Here is a 20,303-nt window from a genome sequence, read left to right on the forward strand (position 1 = left end):
AATGAAAAGAACACTTTGGAGTTGAGTTTGATTTTTTCAATGGCCCACTTCTCCTCAGCTGATCTTTGGTTATTGATGAGGGTCTTCATGCATTGTTGGAGGTTATATTTTTTGGATTCAAGTAGTGCGATAGCCGTCGAATGTGTGTGTTGCTGTTGGCAGTACTTTAGTTTGTTAATTTTTTTGTTTGTTCTTTTTATTTTTCTGATAATGGTTTTTCTGTTTGGGGGGATTCTGCACTTTTTGTTCACAGGTCTTGGTGGGGAGTGTTTTGCACATATGTCTGTGACGGTGTCTACAAAGATCTGCCAAGATGTTTTATGGTTGGTGGAAATGTGTGTATGTGTAAAGGACCAGTCAACAGTGATAAGCTCGTTCCTGATTGCATCCCAGTTGGCATTATGGAGATCCATGTTGTCAAATGGGTGGGCTGGAGGAAGGTCACTAGGATTAGCTTTTGGCTGGTGGAATTTCATGTTACAGAGAACCATGTCATGGTCTGAAAGAAGGGTTTTTTCCACTGTAACGTTATGTATAGTGTTAGTGTGGTTACTAAACACTAGGTCCAAAATGTTCTGATGTCTTGTTGGTGCAAGGACAAGTTGGGACAAGAAAAACTCATTCGTAAAGTCGAAAAGTGACTCTGCTGCTTCTTTGTCAGCGGTTGAGGCGGGAGTGCTTGGTTTCAAACAGTTTGTAGTCCAGTCAACACAGGGTAGATTGAAGTCTCCCATCATGAGTATGTTGCTAGAATGGCACTGTTGAATAAAGCACTTAATGCTGTTGAGGCATTCTTTAAAGCACAGTATGGGTGTTTGGGGCGGCCTATAGAGCCCAATTACTGTCAGGTCATTGGCTTTGTTGTGCACGGTGACTGATTCACAGTAGCCGTTGGAGAATATACTATTTCCATCTGCCGTAAATGAATCATGCAGGAAAATGGCAGTTCCACCCTTCCTCCTGCCGATACGATCCGCACGGATGGTTGTGAAATTCTTCACTCTCACTTCGGCTTCCAAGTGGGAGTTGTCAAGGTGGGTCTCAGTGAGAATGAAGAAAGGGATGTGGTGTGAATGGTTACCAACCCAGTCTTCAATGAATTGGACCTTCCATTTTTGTGCATTGATGGAAGGGCTGACACCTTGTGCATTGAGTAGGAATGTGGAGGTTAGTGTAGTGGCTGGTTTTGACTGTTGCAGGGGGCTTGGATTTTTGTGTGTGTTAGTGGCAGCAATGTGGGGAATTGGTGCACTGGGGTAATAGCATAGGATGGTGTTGAGTGATGGCTAGAATGTTTTTGTGTATCTCTTTTGCCATGTTCAACATGGCTAAAAAAGAATTTTCCTGCTTAGGGAGCAGTTTTTGGCTGGAGGTGTGGTTGCACTGTTGGATAGGGTTGTAGTTTCCACTTTTGTTGTTGTTGTTTTTGTGTCTTCCTGAAAAGACTGGACCAGCATTACTGCAGCATGGTGTGTTTCTATTTTTATTTTTATTCAGGTCTGTGTGTTGGCTTGAAGCCCCGTTTCTGTTTGTGCGTCGGGTCCCTGGAAGATGAGTGAAGGGACAGTCACTCAGCAGACATGTTCTCTCACGTTGGGAATACCGGCAGATTTTGGGACTCCGAGTTGTGTGTGTTTTGAATTTCGATTTACTATTTGGTAGTGTTGATGTTATTGTGGGATGCGTGCTTTGGCCTTGGCCGGTAGTGCGTCTAGTGCCGGGTAGATGCGTGAAGATGCAGTCACTATTTGTGCAGAGTCTCTGGCGCAGTGAATAGCGGCATATTTGGGGATTTCTTGTTTGTGCCGTGGGGGGCGCATTCTGCTTCCTATATTCCTTTAAGTTTTTGTTACTGCAGTAGTATTGAGGTGGTGATGTGGGGGAAGAGGGCAGTGGTTTCTTATTTGGTTTTCTGTTGGTATTTTTGGTGATAGAAGACGATGGTGGCAGCGGTGGTGATGATGATGATGATAATTGTGGTGGTTACCGTGAGAGCGGTGAAAAGATACTGGCATTTAGTGAATCGTCTAGTAAGCTAGAGTTGAGGAGTGGCTGTTGTTGTTCTTGTTGCTGTGGCTGTTGTTGTTGTTGTTGTGCTTGACCGATGTTAGGGTCAGCTATTGTGCTGGAAACCAGGAGTGGCTCATTCTGTTGTTGTTGTTGTTGTGGCTGCTGATTTTCTAGCTGTTGCTGTTCTTGAACTGTGAAAATATGAAGAAGCTTTTCATAATGGCCTTTTGTCAGTTTGAAAGATACTTCGATATGTTTCAGTTTGCTACGAATCTGTTTGACGGATCGTGTGTTGACCACTTGTGATGTTTTTTCGGCAATCTCATTCAAACACAAAACTTTAGATTTTCTGTTTGGGAAAGAGAGAACCATGTGTTATTAAAACATCAATTTCGTTATCAGACCAATTTCGTCTGTTGCAGGCCTGCAAGTTAGTCATGTTTGTTTTCTTTTGTTTGTTTTCCTTTTGATTTTTGAAAATATATATATTCTTCTTGGAGTTAAAGAAGTGTATATATATATATATAAATGTTCTCTCTTAAGGGTGTGAGTTTTGATTATTTGGTTGTTTGAGGATATTAAAAGAAAAACAGGTGTATAACAATTTGTAGTTAAATGAAAACGTACTTACGGGTTTGTAGGCAAACACGTGGTTACAAAATAATATATATTTAAGGTCAGTTGAGTTTTGAAGCTGTGTAGCTTGCTACTGACTTGGGAGAGAAACAAATAGACGTCCGTCCACTTCAACAGTTAATCCAACTATCTATATATATATATATATATATATATATACATAGATGTGTATATGTATATATACAGACACACACACACATATATATATATATTATTATATATATATATATATATGAGCGTCAATAATACTTTAATTGTTCCACGTCCTGCGTTGCTGTGTTTTTTTTCTCTTTTTTTTCTGTTTTTTCCTGTTTGGATAAACTTTATACATATAATATATATAAACATAGATGGATATATATATATACTGCACAGATGGATATATACATAGATGTATATATATATATAATATATATATCTATATATATATATATATATATTATAGTATATATATATATATATATATATATATAGATGTAGTACACATATAGATGTGTACCAATTTCTGTGCCCAAATTCTGACTTGAAAGACTTCACCAGGTGTGCTATTAAGTTAGACATGGCCTGGGCCAATAATGGCTGAAACCTATCAAAGTAATCAAATTATATATGTATGTGTATATATCTATGTATGTGTACATATATATATATCTTGATGCATATATAATGCATATATAGATGTGTATATGTATATATATACACATACATCTACGTTTATGCGTGTATATGTACATGTAGAGGTAGGTACGTACATATATGTTTATATATATGCATATGTTCTATTTTATTAACAATATATATATATATATATATATATATATATATATATATATATATATATATATATATATATTGATTGATTGATTGATTGATTCCAGTTCCAGCCTATGAGCTGGCCATGCTGGGGCACCGCCATATTATATAAAAGGGCTTAGTAAAATAAATTACTTTGCCGCATACTGAACTCATTAGAATAGCAGCTAAAAAACTTTTTTAAAGCTATTTCTAATACCTAAAGAAAATCTCTCTCATATATAGTGTTTGCTTAATTCAACTCACAAAAGTTTGGGGGTAAGGACATCGAAAAATCAAATGCTAAGGTTATTTGAGAACGTACGTTTCAAGATTAGTCAAAAACAACACTTCTATCATCAGCTCAGAAATTCCTTGGTTTGGATTTGGAAACACTGAAAATAAGAACAACCCCTTCGAAGATCTGTTCGTAACTAACAGTATCAACAAATTCAAATAAGCAAGCGAAGAATCTCTGTTCTCCCCTTTCCACCAGCGTGGGTTAAAAACATCAAACACTATGCTTATTTCGGTAAAATCCGAAGCATTAATCAGAGGGAGATTAATTATAATTTCAACAATTGAGGGCAAAATTAATTAATTATTAATCAATTTCACCAAGTGTTCAGTATGCAAAGGGACCATTCAAGGCGAATTCAAATTATTACATATATAAGGGCTTAGTAAAATAAATTACTTTGCCGCATACTGAACTCATTAGAAATAGCAGCTAAAAAACTTTTTTAAAGCTATTTCTAATACCTAAAGAAAATCTCTCTCATATATAGTGTTTGCTTAATTCAACTCACAAAAGTTTGGGGTAGGACATCGAAAAATCAAATGCTAAGGTTATTTGAGAACGTACGTTTCAAGATTAGTCAAAAACAACACTCTATCATCAGCTCAGAAATTCCTTGGTTTGGATTTGGAAACACTGAAAATAAGAACATACCCTTTCGAAGATCTGCTCGTATAACAGTATCAACAAATTCAAATAAGCAAGCGAAGAATCTCTGTTCTCCCCTTTCCACCAGCGTGGGTTAAAAACATCAAACACTATGCTTATTTCGGTAAAATCCGAAGCATTAATCAGAGGGAGATTAATTATAATTTCAACAATTGAGGGCAAAATTAATTAATTATTAATCAATTCACCAAGTGTTCAGTATGCAAAGGGACCATTCAAGGCGAATTCAAATTATTACATTATATAAAAGGGCTTAGTAAAATAATACTTTGCCGCATACTGAACTCATTAGAAATAGCAGCTAAAAAACTTTTTTAAAGCTATTTCTAATACCTAAAGAAAATCTCTCTCATATATAGTGTTTGCTTAATTCAACTCACAAAAGTTTGGGGGTAAGGACATCGAAAAATCAAATGCTAAGGTTATTTGAGAACGTACGTTTCAAGATTAGTCAAAAACAACACTTCTATCATCAGCTCAGAAATTCCTTGGTTTGGATTTGGAAACACTGAAAATAAGAACATACCTTTTCGAAGATCTGCTCGTAACTAACAGTATCAACAAATTCAAATAAGCAAGCGAAGAATCTCTGTTCTCCCCTTTCCTTCACCAGCGTGGGTTAAAAACATCAAACACTATGCTTATTTCGGTAAAATCCGAAGCATTAATCAGAGGGAGATTAATTATAATTTCAACAATTGAGGGCAAAATTAATTAATTATTAATCAATTTCACCAAGTGTTCAGTATGCAAAGGGACCATTCAAGGCGAATTCAAATTATTACATTATATAAAAGGGCTTAGTAAAATAAATTACTTTGCCGCATACTGAACTCATTAGAAATAGCAGCTAAAAAACTTTTTTAAAGCTATTTCTAATACCTAAAGAAAATCTCTCTCATATATAGTGTTTGCTTAATTCAACTCACAAAAGTTTGGGGGTAAGGACATCGAAAAATCAAATGCTAAGGTTATTTGAGAACGTACGTTTCAAGATTAGTCAAAAACAACACTTCTATCATCAGCTCAGAAATTCCTTGGTTTGGATTTGGAAACACTGAAAATAAGAACATACCCTTTCGAAGATCTGCTCGTAACTAACAGTATCAACAAATTCAAATAAGCAAGCGAAGAATCTCTGTTCTCCCCTTTCCACCAGCGTGGGTTAAAAACATCAAACCTTTTATATAATGTAATAATTTGAATTCGCCTTGAATGGTCCCTTTGCATACTGAACACTTGGTGAAATTGATTAATAATTAATTAATTTTGCCCTCAATTGTTGAAATTATAATTAATCTCCCTCTGATTAATGCTTCGGATTTTACCGAAATAAGCATAGTGTTGATGTTTTTAACCCACGCTGGTGGAAAGGGGAGAACAGAGATTCTTCGCTTGCTTATTTGAATTTGTTGATACTGTTAGTTACGAGCAGATCTTCGAAGGGTATGTTCTTATTTTCAGTGTTTCCAAATCCAAACCAAGGAATTTCTGAGCTGATGATAGAAGTGTTGTTTTTGACTAATCTTGAAACGTACGTTCTCAAATAACCTTAGCATTTGATTTTTCGATGTCCTTACCCCCAAACTTTTGTGAGTTGAATTAAGCAAACACTATATATGAGAGAGATTTTCTTTAGGTATTAGAAATAGCTTTAAAAAAGTTTTTTAGCTGCTATTTCTAATGAGTTCAGTATGCGGCAAAGTAATTTATTTTACTAAGCCTTTTATATAATGTAATAATTTGAATTCGCCTTGAATGGTCCCTTTGCATACTGAACACTTGGTGAAATTGATTAATAATTAATTAATTTTGCCCTCAATTGTTGAAATTATATATAGATATATATATATATATATACATCTATGTATATATATATATATATATATATATATATATATATATATATATATATATATCCATCTATACATACATACATAACCTCCCTCTCTCTCTCTCTCTCTCTGACTCTCTTTCACACACACACACACACACACCCACACACCACACTTTCTGTCTTGCACACCTCATCAAACACACACACCTCAATTCTTTCGCTTCACACTGACTTCAAATGATGTCTTCCTTGATCCAATCTCTCTCTCTCTCTTTCTCTCTCTTTCGCTTTTACGCCGATTTCAAAAGATCCCCTCCCCCCACCCCACATGTGTAAAAAAAATAAAAAGTTTTTATGAGTAGCAATCTTGTTCGCAAGCATAAACAAATGCATGTGGTTTAAGAAGTGGTGTAAACAGTACTCAAATTGAAAGATCGCAAACAACTTGAAATCAGAAAAAAAATAGTGCAGTGGGTTTAAAACAAATGTGTAGGAAACGAATATGAAATGGGCATGTGTGTGTGTGAGAGAGAGGGGGGAAGAGAGATAGAGAGGAAGGGAGAAAGAGAGAGAGAGAGAGAGAGGAAGGGAGAAAAAAGGGAAAGAGAGTGACTGAAGAGGTGTGTTGTCATGTATACGTACATACATCAATACATATACATACATCACTTTTGTATGTACATATGCGTGTGTGTGAGAGAGAGAGAGAGAGAGAGTGAGTGAGTGAGTGAGTGAACGTGTGTGTTTTCATGTATGTGTAAGTGGCACTCACTCTCTCTCTCTCTCTCTCTCTCTCTCTCTCTCTCTTACACACACACGTCCATTTCATATAAACGTTCATACATTTTTCACTTTCTTTCACTTTAAAACAAAAGTAAATAAATAAAAAAATTTTTACCGAAATTACCAAATAAGACAGCTGATTCAGGTTACAGTTCGGTGACAACTTTGAGAGTTATAAGGAAACATAGACACTGCTTATTATCTATCTACCAAATAAATTGTTTTTCACTCAACAACTCTTTTTTTTACAAGTAAAAATATCCTCGGCAACTGTGTTGAGTTGCACAAGTTTGAGGTCATTTTCGGACAATATTTCAAATTGCTTCTAATGTTTCACTATCGTCCGATGTTTCACGCATGCGTAGAATTCTACTCAGGCAAACAGTTATGAAAATGTATACATAAATATTGTATTAAAATAAGCCACAACCAAAACAATTGCATTAAAAGACATCCATTTGTCTAAATGTTATGAGGAAATACAACCACACTTTCTCTCTCTTTCTTTCTCTCTCTCTCTCACATACACACACACACAAAAGATGTATGCATATGTATTTATGGCTGAAGATAAAGAATATGAACACCCAATGTTTAGGGTTAGGGTTATGCCGAAAATGGGTAGTGTACATATTCTTTACCTCTGCCTATTTATGAACGTGTATATGAAAGGTGTGTGTGTGTGTGAGAGAGAGAGAGAGAGAGAGAAAGAGTGAGTGATGCTTACACATACATGTAAAAAAATTCATGCATCACAACACACACCTCCACTCACTCACACTCACCCTCTCTCTTTCTCTTTCTCTCTCTCCCTCTCTCTCTCTCTCTCACACACACGTCCATTTCATATACATGTACATCTTTCACTTTCTCCTCTCACTTCAAAGCAAATGCTGACTTTTCTCTTTATCCTCTCTTTCAATTTCTGCTCTCTTCAAAGCATAAATAAATTTTAAAATTTTACAGAAATTAACGAACAATCATATGATTCCATATATGTCGAGTTGACAACTTCAAACAAAAGAATGCCATAAAATAACTTCCCTTGACACACACACACTCTAGGTAAAACTTCTGTGCAAATTATGTTAATTCCTGCAGTGTGCACATGCAAATTAAAAGCTCAAATCCAATTGAAATTATCTTTTCCTATTGTGTAATTTGTGTTTGTGATGACCGTATTGAAAAACCTGATCTTCGATATAAACTTAAAAGAAAGTTTTCCCAGAAATCCTGTCCTTTACCTCTTCTTTCTAGCATGTCTGAAGTAACATTTCCTCGCTCGTCTTATTTTTTTTCCTAAATTTCTTCCAATTCCTATGTTTGCAATACAGGCTATTAGGACTTCACCCATAAAACACATTCTCAATATTTTAAATTTCTCCCTCTCCACACGAAATTCATTTTTTACTGTTTTCAAAAATTTTTTCTTGGTAATCCATGAGAAAAAACAGAAAGTATGAATCTTTATGAATTTTATCCATCATCTCATCACTTTCAATGTTTCAATTTTAAGTTTTTGGAAAGCAGGGAAGTTTCTTCAGAAATAATGTCATTTATCTATTGTTTCTTGCAAGTCAGGTTTTCTGGCAGTGGTCTGGTATTTTTTAAGTTTGCTATTTCAGTAGAACTCTACACATGTGAAAAACATCAGATGAAAGTGAAAGTGAGTAGATGATGGGTGAGTGAGGTGGGAGAAGAGGAAGGGAGAAAAAAGGGAAAGAGAGTGACTGAAGAGGTGTGTTGTCATGTATACGTACATACATCAATACATCAAGGCATTGAGTGTTTCTTTAAGAAAAATTAAGCTATAAAAGATATATGTATTTCCCAATTTCATAATCTCTGTATTTTTCAACATAGATAACAAAAACAAAAACAACAATTCAAAAAAGTTACAAATCAAGAAATTGCGGTGGAAACGGGGCAAAAATTAAAATTTTGAAAATATGATTTCTGGACAAAATCGCATTAACCCCCTTTTATACAATGAAACAATACATACTTTGTGATTCTTCTTAAGGACAGAAAACACTTTCATGTAAACCCATGCAAATTGTACCCTCTCCCTTCACTTTTAAACAAACAATATCTTCCATTATGCCATTAACTATATATCAGCTGTGCCAGTTCTGCACATAAGAAAGGAGCAAATAATACAATGTGCCTGTAGGTCATAACACCCTGGCAACGCCGGGATGTATTGCTGGTAGTAATAATAACAATGCCCTGATGCAGTACCAGGCAGTGGCTCTCATGGCTTCTGATCTTAACTGATTGGAAGTGTTATCATGTACAAGGTTTGTCTTGGTGTTCAGTACCACAGATTTGCTTGACCTTAACCAGTTAAGCAAATATTCTGCTCAATACCACATATATGCATATCACTTGTTTGACCTTATTGACTGACGACGTGCATCCCTGAGCATGAGCAGAAATAGTAGGAGACCATCACAGCCATGTGTTGAGAGGAATTCTTTGGGGTTTGAATAATTCACCTCTGGAAACATGGGTGTTTTGTGCAACATCCTTAAACAACCCTTATTTAGAGACCTGAAGAAAATTCTAACTGGGCTCCACCTGCAAGGTTATGCACTGTTTATCTTGATATGGGGTCACCATGTTGCGCACATATGGTTGTGATGCATGTGCCTAGTGTACCCTTATCAGATGGATAGTCATGATGATTAGATCAGGCTTCATATATTTTACCCCAGTGTCACTTTGATGGCATGCACTGCTGACAAACTAAGTAAATATAAGGACCCGGAAATTGAAATACCAAAGATATGGCATCTTAAAACAAGAACTGTTCCTAATATTGTAGGTGCCCTAGCTATGATAAAAAAAAAAGGTATGTCAGAAACATCTTGATAAGATCCTGGAAGAACATTGTCTCAGAGAAATCCAAAAAATTGTGCTGACAAGTACTTCCAACATCCTTAGAAAAACTCTATCCACTTAAATCTTCCTTCTCCTCCTCCTCCCCTTCTTCTTCTTCTTCTTCTTCTTCTTCTTCTCCTCATCATCATCCCCTCCTCTCCTCCTCCTCCTCCTCTTCTTCTTTTTCTTCTTCTCCTCCTCATCATCCCCTCCTCTCCTCCCCCTCCTCCCCTTCTTCTTTTTCTTCTTCTCCTCCTCCTCATCATCCCCTCCTCTCCTCCTCCTCCTCCCCCTCTTCTTCTTCTTTTTCTTTTTCTTCTTCTTCTTCTTCTTCTTCTTCTTCTTCTTCTTCTTCTTCTTCTTCTTCTTCTTCTTCTTCCCTACCAAGAATTCACAAGAGTACCTCGAACCCATAAGAGTAAACAAGAGAGACCAAAACAGACAGAAACAAGGAAAATGCCACTTGTATTTGAACACTATGCAAATATTCTTTTAAAAAAACTTTTCTTTTAATTTTTCCAAAATTTAATTGTTTTCCATATTTACAGTTGAAAAAGTCTCAATGACTGAAACCAATACTCAAAATGTTTTTATAAAATTATTTTAGCATTTTCTACCTTGACTTTTTTCCCATATATATATATATATATATATATATATATGATGGGCTTCTTTCAATTTCCATCAACCAAATACACTCACAAGGTTTTAATTGGCCTGGAGCTATAGTAGAAGACATTTGTTCAAGTTTCGCACAGTGGGACAGAACCTGGAACCATGCGGTTGAGATGCAAACTTTTACCACACTGTCATACCATCCTCTGATTTATAATTTTCTTTCTCTTTCTAGAATGCCATACTTCTTCTCAAATCTTTGGACAGGAAAAATTTTTACATTAATCTAACCAAAGAAAAACGCCACATCTATGATACCAATAAGCATCCAATGGTTAATTCATGTTTAAAGTCTTTGGGAATTTTCGTAAGTTTAATACATCTCAATATTTCCTTCTTCATCTAATTAACATAATGTATTTTAAAAAATATTGTTTCCCCTATAATATTTGACCATCAGGGGCACATTGCATATATATATATACTCTTTACTCTTTTACTTGTTTCAGCAAATCGACCCCGGGACTTATTCTTTGTAAGCCTAGTACTTATTGTATCAGTCTCTTTTGCCGAACTGCTAAGTGACAGGAAAGTAAACACACCAGCATCGATTGTCAAGCAATGCTAGGGGGACAAACACACACACACATACATATATATATATATACACATATACGACAGGCTTCTTTCAGTTTCCGTCTGCCAAATCCACTCACAAGGCATTGGTCGGCCCGGGGCTATAGCAGAAGACACTTGCCCAAGATGTCACGCAAGATGTCACTGAACCCGGAACCATGTGGTTGGTTAGCAAGCTACTTACCACACAGCCACTCCAGCGCCTATATCTTACTTTCTTTCTAAAACGTTTTGTTCCATTGCTTCTTTTTTCACTCTTTATCTCACGATCCATTCACAGACTCTCCATTCTCCCTACACACTGTCACATTTTTCTTTTTCTCTTTCCTTCTCTCTCTCTATCTTTCTGTAATGCATCTCAGTAGCAATTTCTGATGGTCAAGGGATTTTTCCTGTTTTCATATCTCTAATTGCTTTATCTGTCATACTGTTGCCACTTAAAATAGCTGCTATGCATCATGCAACTGTTGCTAGGCCTCATGTTACTGTTGCTAGGTATCGTGCAGGTGTTGCTAGGCATCAAGCAGTTGTTGCTATGCAACGTGTAATTGTTTGCTATGTATCAAGCAACTGTTGCTAGGCATCAAGAATTGTTGCTATGCTACGTGTAATTGTTTGCTATGTATCAAGCAACTGTTACTATGCATCATGCAACTGTTGCTAGGCATCAAGAATTGTTGCTAGGTATCATGCAGGCGTTGCTAGGCATCAAGCACTTGTTGCTATGCTACATGTAATTGTTTGCTATGTATCAAGCAACTGTTGCTAGGCATCAAGAATTGTTGCTAAGTATCCTGCAGGTGTTGCTAGGCATCAAGCAGTTGTTGCTATGCAACATGTAATTGTTTGCTATATATCAAGCAACTGTTGCTATGCATCATGCAACTGTTGCTAGGCATCAAGCAGTTGTTGCTAAGTATCATGCAGTGTTGCTAGGCATCAAGCAGTTGTTGCTATGCAACATGTAATTGTTTGCTATGTATCAAGCAACTGTTGCTAGGCATCAAGAATTGTTGCTAAGTATCCTGCAGGTGTTGCTAGGCATCAAGCAGTTGTTGCTATGCTACGTGTAATTGTTTGCTATGTATCAAGCAGCTGTTGCTATGCATCATGCAACTGTTGCTAGGCATCAAGAATTGTTGCTAAGTATCATGCAGGCGTTGCTAGGCATCAAGCAGTTGTTACTATGCAACATGTAATTGTTTGCTGTGTATCAAGCAACTGTTGCTAGGCATCAAGAATTGTTGCTAAGTATCCTGCAGGTGTTGCTAGGCATCAAGCAGTTGTTGCTATGCTATGTGTAATTGTTTGCTATGTATCAAGCAGCTGTTGCTATGCATCATGCAACTGTTGCTAGGCATCAAGAATTGTTGCTAAGTATCATGCAGGCGTTGCTAGGCATCAAGCAGTTGTTACTATGCAACATGTAATTGTTTGCTATGTATCAAGCAACTGTTGCTATGCAACACTTAACTGTTGCCATACACCATGTTATTGTTGCTACGCATCATGTAATTTGTCCTTAATCATCATGTAATGTAATAGTTGCTACACATCATGAAATTGTTGCTATGCATCATGTAATTGTTGCTATCTCTCACCTGATTGTTTCAGCCAGAAAAATTAGATACTCTGTCAATCATTCATGTGACTGGAACAAAGGGAAAAGGATCAACATGTACTTATACCGAAGAGATTCTCAGAAGTAAATGCTACAGAACTGGCCTCTTCACGTAAAATATCTTTGATTTTATATAATTGTTGCTGATGATGATGATGAAGATGAAGATGAAGATGAAGATGAAGATGAAGATGATGATGATTGTGGGGAGGGTGTTACCTGAGTTGTTTAGGTCAATATAGTCTGATATGTGTGTATGTGTATGCATGCATGTACATGTGAGTGTGTGTGTTTGTATGTATATATATATATATATATTCTTTTACTCTTTTACTCTTTTACTTGTTTCAGTCATTTGACTGCGGCCATGCTAGAGCACCGCCTTTAGTCGAGCAAATCGATCCCAGGACTTATTCTTTGTAAGCCTAGTACTTATTCTATCGGTATCTTTTGCTGAACCACTAGTTATGGGGACGTACACACACTAGCATTGGTTGTCAAAACAGACACACAAACATATACACACACTCACATATATATATATACATATATATATACATATACATATATATATATAATATATATATATATATATATATAATATATAATATATATATATTATATATATATGTATGTTATATATATATCTATATATATATATATATGTGTGTGTATATATATAATATATATATATATATATATAACGGGAAGCTTTATGAAAATAGACAAAAGACGAAGGCAGGTTTACGGAAATAAACAAAAGACGAAGGCAGGTGGAATACAAACAGACAATTGTATTAGTATGGCGCTCAGGAAATATAAATAAAACAAGTCTTTAACGTTTCGAGCCTACGCTCTTCAACAGAAAGACACACAGAGAAAAAACACAGAAAGAAGGAGAGAAAAAAATATGCGTGCAGAGGCTAGCGAATCAACATGGCGATCTGATTTCGGCCAGAAGTCAAAGATCAAACGTGAGACGCAAGAGCGAAATTAGGGGAGATGATAGGGTTAAATGACCTCGCTCCAACATAAGAGTGTGTGTATGAGAAGAGTGTGTGTATGAGAGAGTATTAGTGTGTATGAGAGGTCTGGATGTGTGTATGTATATATGATGTGATGTGTAAAGTCGTATGGTGTAGTGTAGAGAGAGGAGATGAGTTTCCGTCTACCAAATCCACTCACAAATCTTTGGTTGGACTGAGGCTATAGTAGAAGACACTTGCCCAAGGTACCACACAGTGGGACTGAACCCGGACCATGTGGTTTGGTAAGCAAGCTACTTACCACACAGCTACACCTGCACCTATATATATATATATGTATATGTATATATTAATATATATAATATATATATATATATTATATATATATATATATATATATATATATATATATATTATATATATATATATATTATATATATATATATTATAATATATATATATATTATATATATAATATATATATATAATATATATATATATATATATTATAATATATATATATATATATATATATATAATAAAAGGCTCCCAAATAAGGAAGCTTAGTGCTAGAGACACAAAGAGGGATAAATTATGAAAAGGATGAAAATCAAAAACATTTACCATTAAAGATATATCCCAGACTGGTCAGTTTCTACTTCTTTCTAGCAAAACAGACAGAATATGTTTGCCAAGGCAAGGTTCGTCAGTGGGAAGCCTTCTTAATCCTAGATGCACAGAGCGTTAGAGCACATGTAAATCTAACGGTTTGTATATCTTAATTTTTCAAACTTCCGCGCAGACGCAAAACATACCCGGCGACAGAGAGCATGCCGGTAAAAAATTTTACGAACAAATTTATCAAGTAATATGTAAACATAATCAAAAAGGGTAATAACATAAGTTATTATTACCAGTGGCCTAGCACAAAAGACGAATTAGTCATTAGACAAAATATTATTCATATATAATAAAAGGCTCCCAAATAAGGAAGCTTAGTGCTAGAGACACAAAGAGGGATAAATTCATGGAAAGAATGAAAATCAAAAACATTTACCATTAAAGATATATCCCAGACTGATCAGTTTCTACCTCTTTCTTGCAAAACAGACAGAATATGTTTGCCAAGGCAAGGTTCGTCAGTGGTCATGTGTTTCAGTCTTCATTTGTGTATGTGTCCTTGTCTGTTCTTATAACCTATATACCTATCCGTCTGTATGTTGATCTGTTTATTTTCATATCCATATACTTACATACAAAAAAAAAAAAAATTCAATTTATTCTTTCAGTGTGGTATTATGGTTGGGGGTCCCAAGTCTAGAAACCTGAAGGATGTATCAAATAATGTGGTCCTAAATTGCTTTGCATTGAGCTCTGAACTTTTGTTGTAACTATAGGGACAACATACTATGATGTACAATGGCTTTGAGCATCTAAACCCATTCTTCTCCAGATCTGACAGCAGCTGATTTCTTCATCATCATCATCATCATCATCGTTGTCGTCATCGTCATCATCATCATTGCCTTCATCACCTCCTCCTGCTTTTACCATCCTCCTCTTCTTCCTCCTCTCCCTCTACTTCTTCCCCATCCCCTCAGCTTCCTCCCTCCCATCCTCCTCCCTTCAGTTTCCTCTTTCTCTTCTTCTATCTTGCCTTCTTCCTCCTTCTCCCCTTCTTCCACCTTGCCTTCTTCATCCTCCTCTTCCTCCCCTTCTTCCTCCTTCTCCCCATCCTCCTCCTCCTCTCCTTCCATCTTCTCTTATTCTTTTTCCTCCCTTCTTCCTCCTCTTCTTCCTCCTCTTCTTCCTCCTATCCCTCTACTTCTTCCTCATCCCCTCAGCTCCCTCCCTCTCTCCTCTCTCCTTCCTCCTCCCTTCAGTTTCCTCTTTCTCTTCTTTCATCTCACCTTCTTCCTCATTCTCCCCTCTTTCCACCTTGCCTTCTTCATCCTCCTCTTCCTCTCCTTCTTCCTCCTTCTCCCCGTCCTCCTCCTCCTCTCCTTTCATCTTCCCTTCTTCCTTTTCCTCCCTTCTTCATCCTCTTCCTCCTCCTTTACACTATCTTTATACACCTATGTTTTACCTGTGTTTTACTTGTAGTTCTCCGCATATATTTGATGAACGAGATCGGATACAAATAGATGGAAAATGTTTGAGCAAAGAAAAGTTTCGAGACTATGTTTGGCACTGCTTCGATACCATTAAGGTAAACCACAACCATTTAAGTCTTCTTTCTCTTCCCCATAAGACAATTCCAAGCTCCATTAAAAAATAGAAACACCTACTTTTCCATATCATAAGGGATTGATGGTGAATCAATGAGGGCCCATACAGGCATGGCTATGCAGTAAGAAGCTTGCTTCCCAACCACATGGTTCTGGGTTCAGTCCCACTACATGGCACCATGGGTAAATGCCTTCTACTAGAACCTCGGGCCAAGCAAAGCCTTGTGAGAGGATTTGGTAGATGGAAACTGAAAGAAGCCTGTTGTATATATATATATATATATATATAGATAGATAGATAGATAGATAGATAGATAGATAGATAGATAGATAGATAGATAGATAGATAGATAGATGGATGGATAGATAGATAGATAGATAGATAGATAGATAGATAGTAGATAGATAGATTGATAGATAGATAGATATAGATCATATATATATACACATACACACATCTATATATATATAGATATAGATACATAGATACATAGATAGATAGATAGATAGATAGATAGATAGATAGATAGATAGATAGATATGTATTATTTATGTGTATGTATCTTTGTGTATGTGTTTGTTCCCCATCCCTGTAACTTAGCAGTTTGGCAAAAGAATAACAGAATAAGTACTAGGTTTACAAAGAATAAGTCCTGGGTTGATTTCTTTGACTAAAAACTTTTTAAGGCAGTGCTCCAGCATGACCACAGTCAAATGGCTGAAACAAATAAAAGAATAACCTGAATCTCTGTGTTCAAACATAAAAGTAACTAAACACCAAAACAGGATTTTGTTAGGACATTGGTGACATCAGCAAGAATCTAGCCATTCAGATCTCTAGTAGAAATATAAGGAACTTGTTCTTATCAGTGGCTTAGCTGACCAGCGAAAACACAGTAGACCCAGCAGGTATTTAATAATAATAATAATAATAATAATAATAATAATAATAATAATAATAATAATAATAATAAAACATTGTGTACAGTGCTCAGGTGCACTACAACTCATCTAAAGTGTATGTATAGTACATAGGGTAATGTACAAGCGTCAGGAAAAGAACAGTGCATGAGTCATGACATATGTGTATGAGTATGGAAGGGAGACAATCAAGTGTAGTTTCGGTGGATTTCGGAAAGCATGAGGGCCTTAAAGGATGCGGTGTCATGGCAGTCAACAACTGACGCAGGCAGTTTGTTCCATGCTTCAGCAACTCTGAGCATGAAAATATGTTTCCAAAAGTCATGGGAGCTGTGCTGTTTTCTGACTTTGTAGGCATGTCCACGTGTGTTAGACACATGGAGATCAAAAAGGTGTTCAGTGTCGTTGTTGGTGAGGTGGTTGATAACTTTGTGGGTGTTTACCAAGTCCATCGCCAGACGCTGGAGCTTCAGTGAATCCATGCCAAGGGAAACAAGGCGCTCAGAGTATGGTAGGTGTCTGATGGAGGGTATGCATTTGGTTGCATGTCTCTGAACAGATTCCAGGAGGTCAATGTTCTGAGCAAGATAGGGGTTCCAAACTGATGATGCGAATTCCAAGTGTGGTCATACCTAAAATCCCCATTGTAAACAGACCATTAAGTACATATATTAATAGTTATCGCCAAGCTAATATGGCAGTCCAGAAAAATAGGACAAATACTGCTTTTGATTGGCACAGTTTCCTGGTTTCCATGGCATATAAACTGTTCCCCTGGACATTACAAGATTACTCACTTTTGGCTGTTGAGTGGACTGGAGCAACCCAAATGAAGCATTTTGCTAAAAAAACACAATACACCACCAATCCAGGGATTGAAACCACAATCTTACGACCATGAATCCAACACCCTAACTACTAACCTGTGTCCATTATATATGGGAGGTTTGTGTGTCACATAGCTAGCTAGAGGTGAAGGCCATTTGGAGCTAATCAACGGCAGCATTCGTCCTGTTTTTCTGGACTGCCATGTTAGCTTGGCGATAACTATTAATATCCAGTACCGCTGTTGTAGTTTCCTTTAGAGGGAATTAGAAATAAGGATATTTCTATATAAGTAAATATAGTTTCTCTGGTAACTGACTAATGGTCATAATACAGTTAAAACCAACTAACTGCAGGAACCTATACCACTCATTATCAGCTACGGAATGTAATAACTATCACCGTCTACTATCTCCGCTGACACACAAACATCTGTCATGGGCACATGCAAACTGATTCACCTGGCTGCATGTCTTTTCATGTTGCTGTAGCCTGTCGTTACAGTGCTATGGTGTATGGTAATTCAAACAAATGACTAGAGCATTCCTCGCCAGATATTGTCATACACAAGAAAGAGGAAAGTGTGTTGCTTAACCGGTGTTGCTTACATGTCTGGTACAAGAGTGTTGGAAAAAGGGCTTGAGAAAATGGATAAAAATCAAAACTTAAAATACCATTAGTGAATCTAGAATTGCTTTAAAGTTATCATGATGATCGTGATTATGATGATGATGATCATCATCATCATCATTTAACATCCATTTTCCATGTTGAACAGTTTGACAGGAGCTGACAAGGCCAGGAGCAGTACCAGATTCCATATCAGCTTTGGCTTGTTTTCTATGGCTGGATGTCCTTCCTATCAACAACCATTTTACAGAGAGTATTGAGTGCTTTTTTGTGGCACCATCATCAGTGCTTTTTATGTGGCACCATCATCAGTGCTTTTTATGTGGCACCATCATCAGTGCTTTTTATGTGGCACCATCATCAATGCTTTTTATGTGGCACCATCATCAGTGCTTTTTATGTGGCACCATCATCAGTGCTTTTTATGTGGCACCATCATGAGTGTTCTTTACATGGAACCTGTCAGCCTTAGAAACAGTTGCAAGCAGTTTAAATGATTGATATGTTGGATATTGAGGTAGAGTTTCCTGACTCCTGAATCAGTATCCAAACTGATTGTGCTATTCAGACCAACAGACAAGATATTGTGGTAAAAAACGACATTGACCACATATATCTGCACATAGATATGTAAATCCCAACTGACTGCAACATCTCTGTGAAAACATTTGAAAAGTTAAGTAAATTTTAGGATTGACCCAGCAGGACAAGTGAGTCCAGCCCACTTATGCATGCCTTTCCTTCCTTGGACACACGAAGACCTGTTGAGGCAAGCGAAGTCGAAATCGAACCTCATTCGACGACAGGCACCCATGCCAACCTCCCTTCATTGGACACTAAACTCTGCTTGCGAAGACCTGTTGAGGCAAGTGAAATCGGAATCGAAATTGAACCAATTGAACCTATGACTGGCATCCGGCAGTTGCCAGGACTGCTGGACTGGCTCCTGTGCAGGTGGCAAGTGAAGAAACACCATTTCGACCCTGTACTTGAGGAGATCCATTGAGTCAAGTACACCAACATCAAAATCAATGGAAACTGCAGTTGTGATCCCTGTGCCGGTGGCACATAAAAAGTACCATCTGAATGTGGCCAATGCCAGCGCCGCCTCGTCTGGCTTCTGTGCCAGTGGCACGTAAAATGCACCAACCCGATCGTGGCCGTTGCCAGCCTCGCCTGGCACCTGTGCCGGTGGCACGTAAAAAGCACCCACTACACTCACGGAGTGGTTGGCGTTAGGAAGGGCATCCACCTATAGAAACACTGCCAGATCAGACTGGAGCCTGGCTTCCCAGATCCCCGGTCGAACCGTCCAACCCATGCTAGCATGGAGAATGGATATTAAACGATGATGATGATGAGGTCTCAAAATATGTGGGATATTAGACCAACAACTTTACTGCCTTCCATTTGAAGACAGTACCAAATGGTACTCTGAAATACATCTATTCACCATGCAGGAATAACTACAGTTGTGAAAACTTCTACATACTGCGTTCTCCATACAGAGGGTTTTCACAGTAATTGGATCTTTGCTTACCTTCACAATAATCCATGGCAGATTTATGTATGGATCAATAACAGCCATGGTCCAGGGGCCCCATTCTTGGGTGGCAGGGTTTCCTTAAGCATTCCTTAAGCATTAAGAAAGAGAAGCCTAAAGTTTGGAATTAAAATTTTTTTTAATATATTTACAGTAATCAAATAAATAATTTGTAATTTTTTTATAGCTTGTTTAATTTTTTTTTAATCAAATACAATTCTTTTAAAATTACTGAGCTCTCTTTTAATTTATTGGGCCCTTTTAAATTTAAAAAAGTCTTTAAATTTAACTGAGTCCCTCTGAATCTACTAAGGCTCTTTTAAGTTTGGGGTCTCTTCAAACTGTTTGGGGCCCCTTCATTTAATTGGGCCTTTGTATGTTTTGAATTAG

General features: G+C 37.0%; 1 protein-coding gene across 1 annotated transcript in view; it reads left to right on the forward strand.

Moving 5' to 3' along the window:
• The window catches only part of LOC115230873 (folylpolyglutamate synthase, mitochondrial-like), a 60,390-nt gene that overhangs the window by 10,701 nt on the left and 29,386 nt on the right, over nucleotides 1–20,303 (forward strand). Inside the window, exons 2-4 of the mRNA XM_029801013.2 lie at nucleotides 10,759–10,890; nucleotides 12,774–12,892; nucleotides 15,870–15,975. Of these exons, the coding sequence (XP_029656873.1) occupies nucleotides 10,759–10,890; nucleotides 12,774–12,892; nucleotides 15,870–15,975 (357 nt within the window). The remainder of the gene's footprint in view (nucleotides 1–10,758; nucleotides 10,891–12,773; nucleotides 12,893–15,869; nucleotides 15,976–20,303) is intronic.

The sequence above is a fragment of the Octopus sinensis genome, linkage group LG1, assembly GCF_006345805.1.
Source record: "Octopus sinensis linkage group LG1, ASM634580v1, whole genome shotgun sequence".
NCBI classification, from domain to species: domain Eukaryota; kingdom Metazoa; phylum Mollusca; class Cephalopoda; order Octopoda; family Octopodidae; genus Octopus; species Octopus sinensis.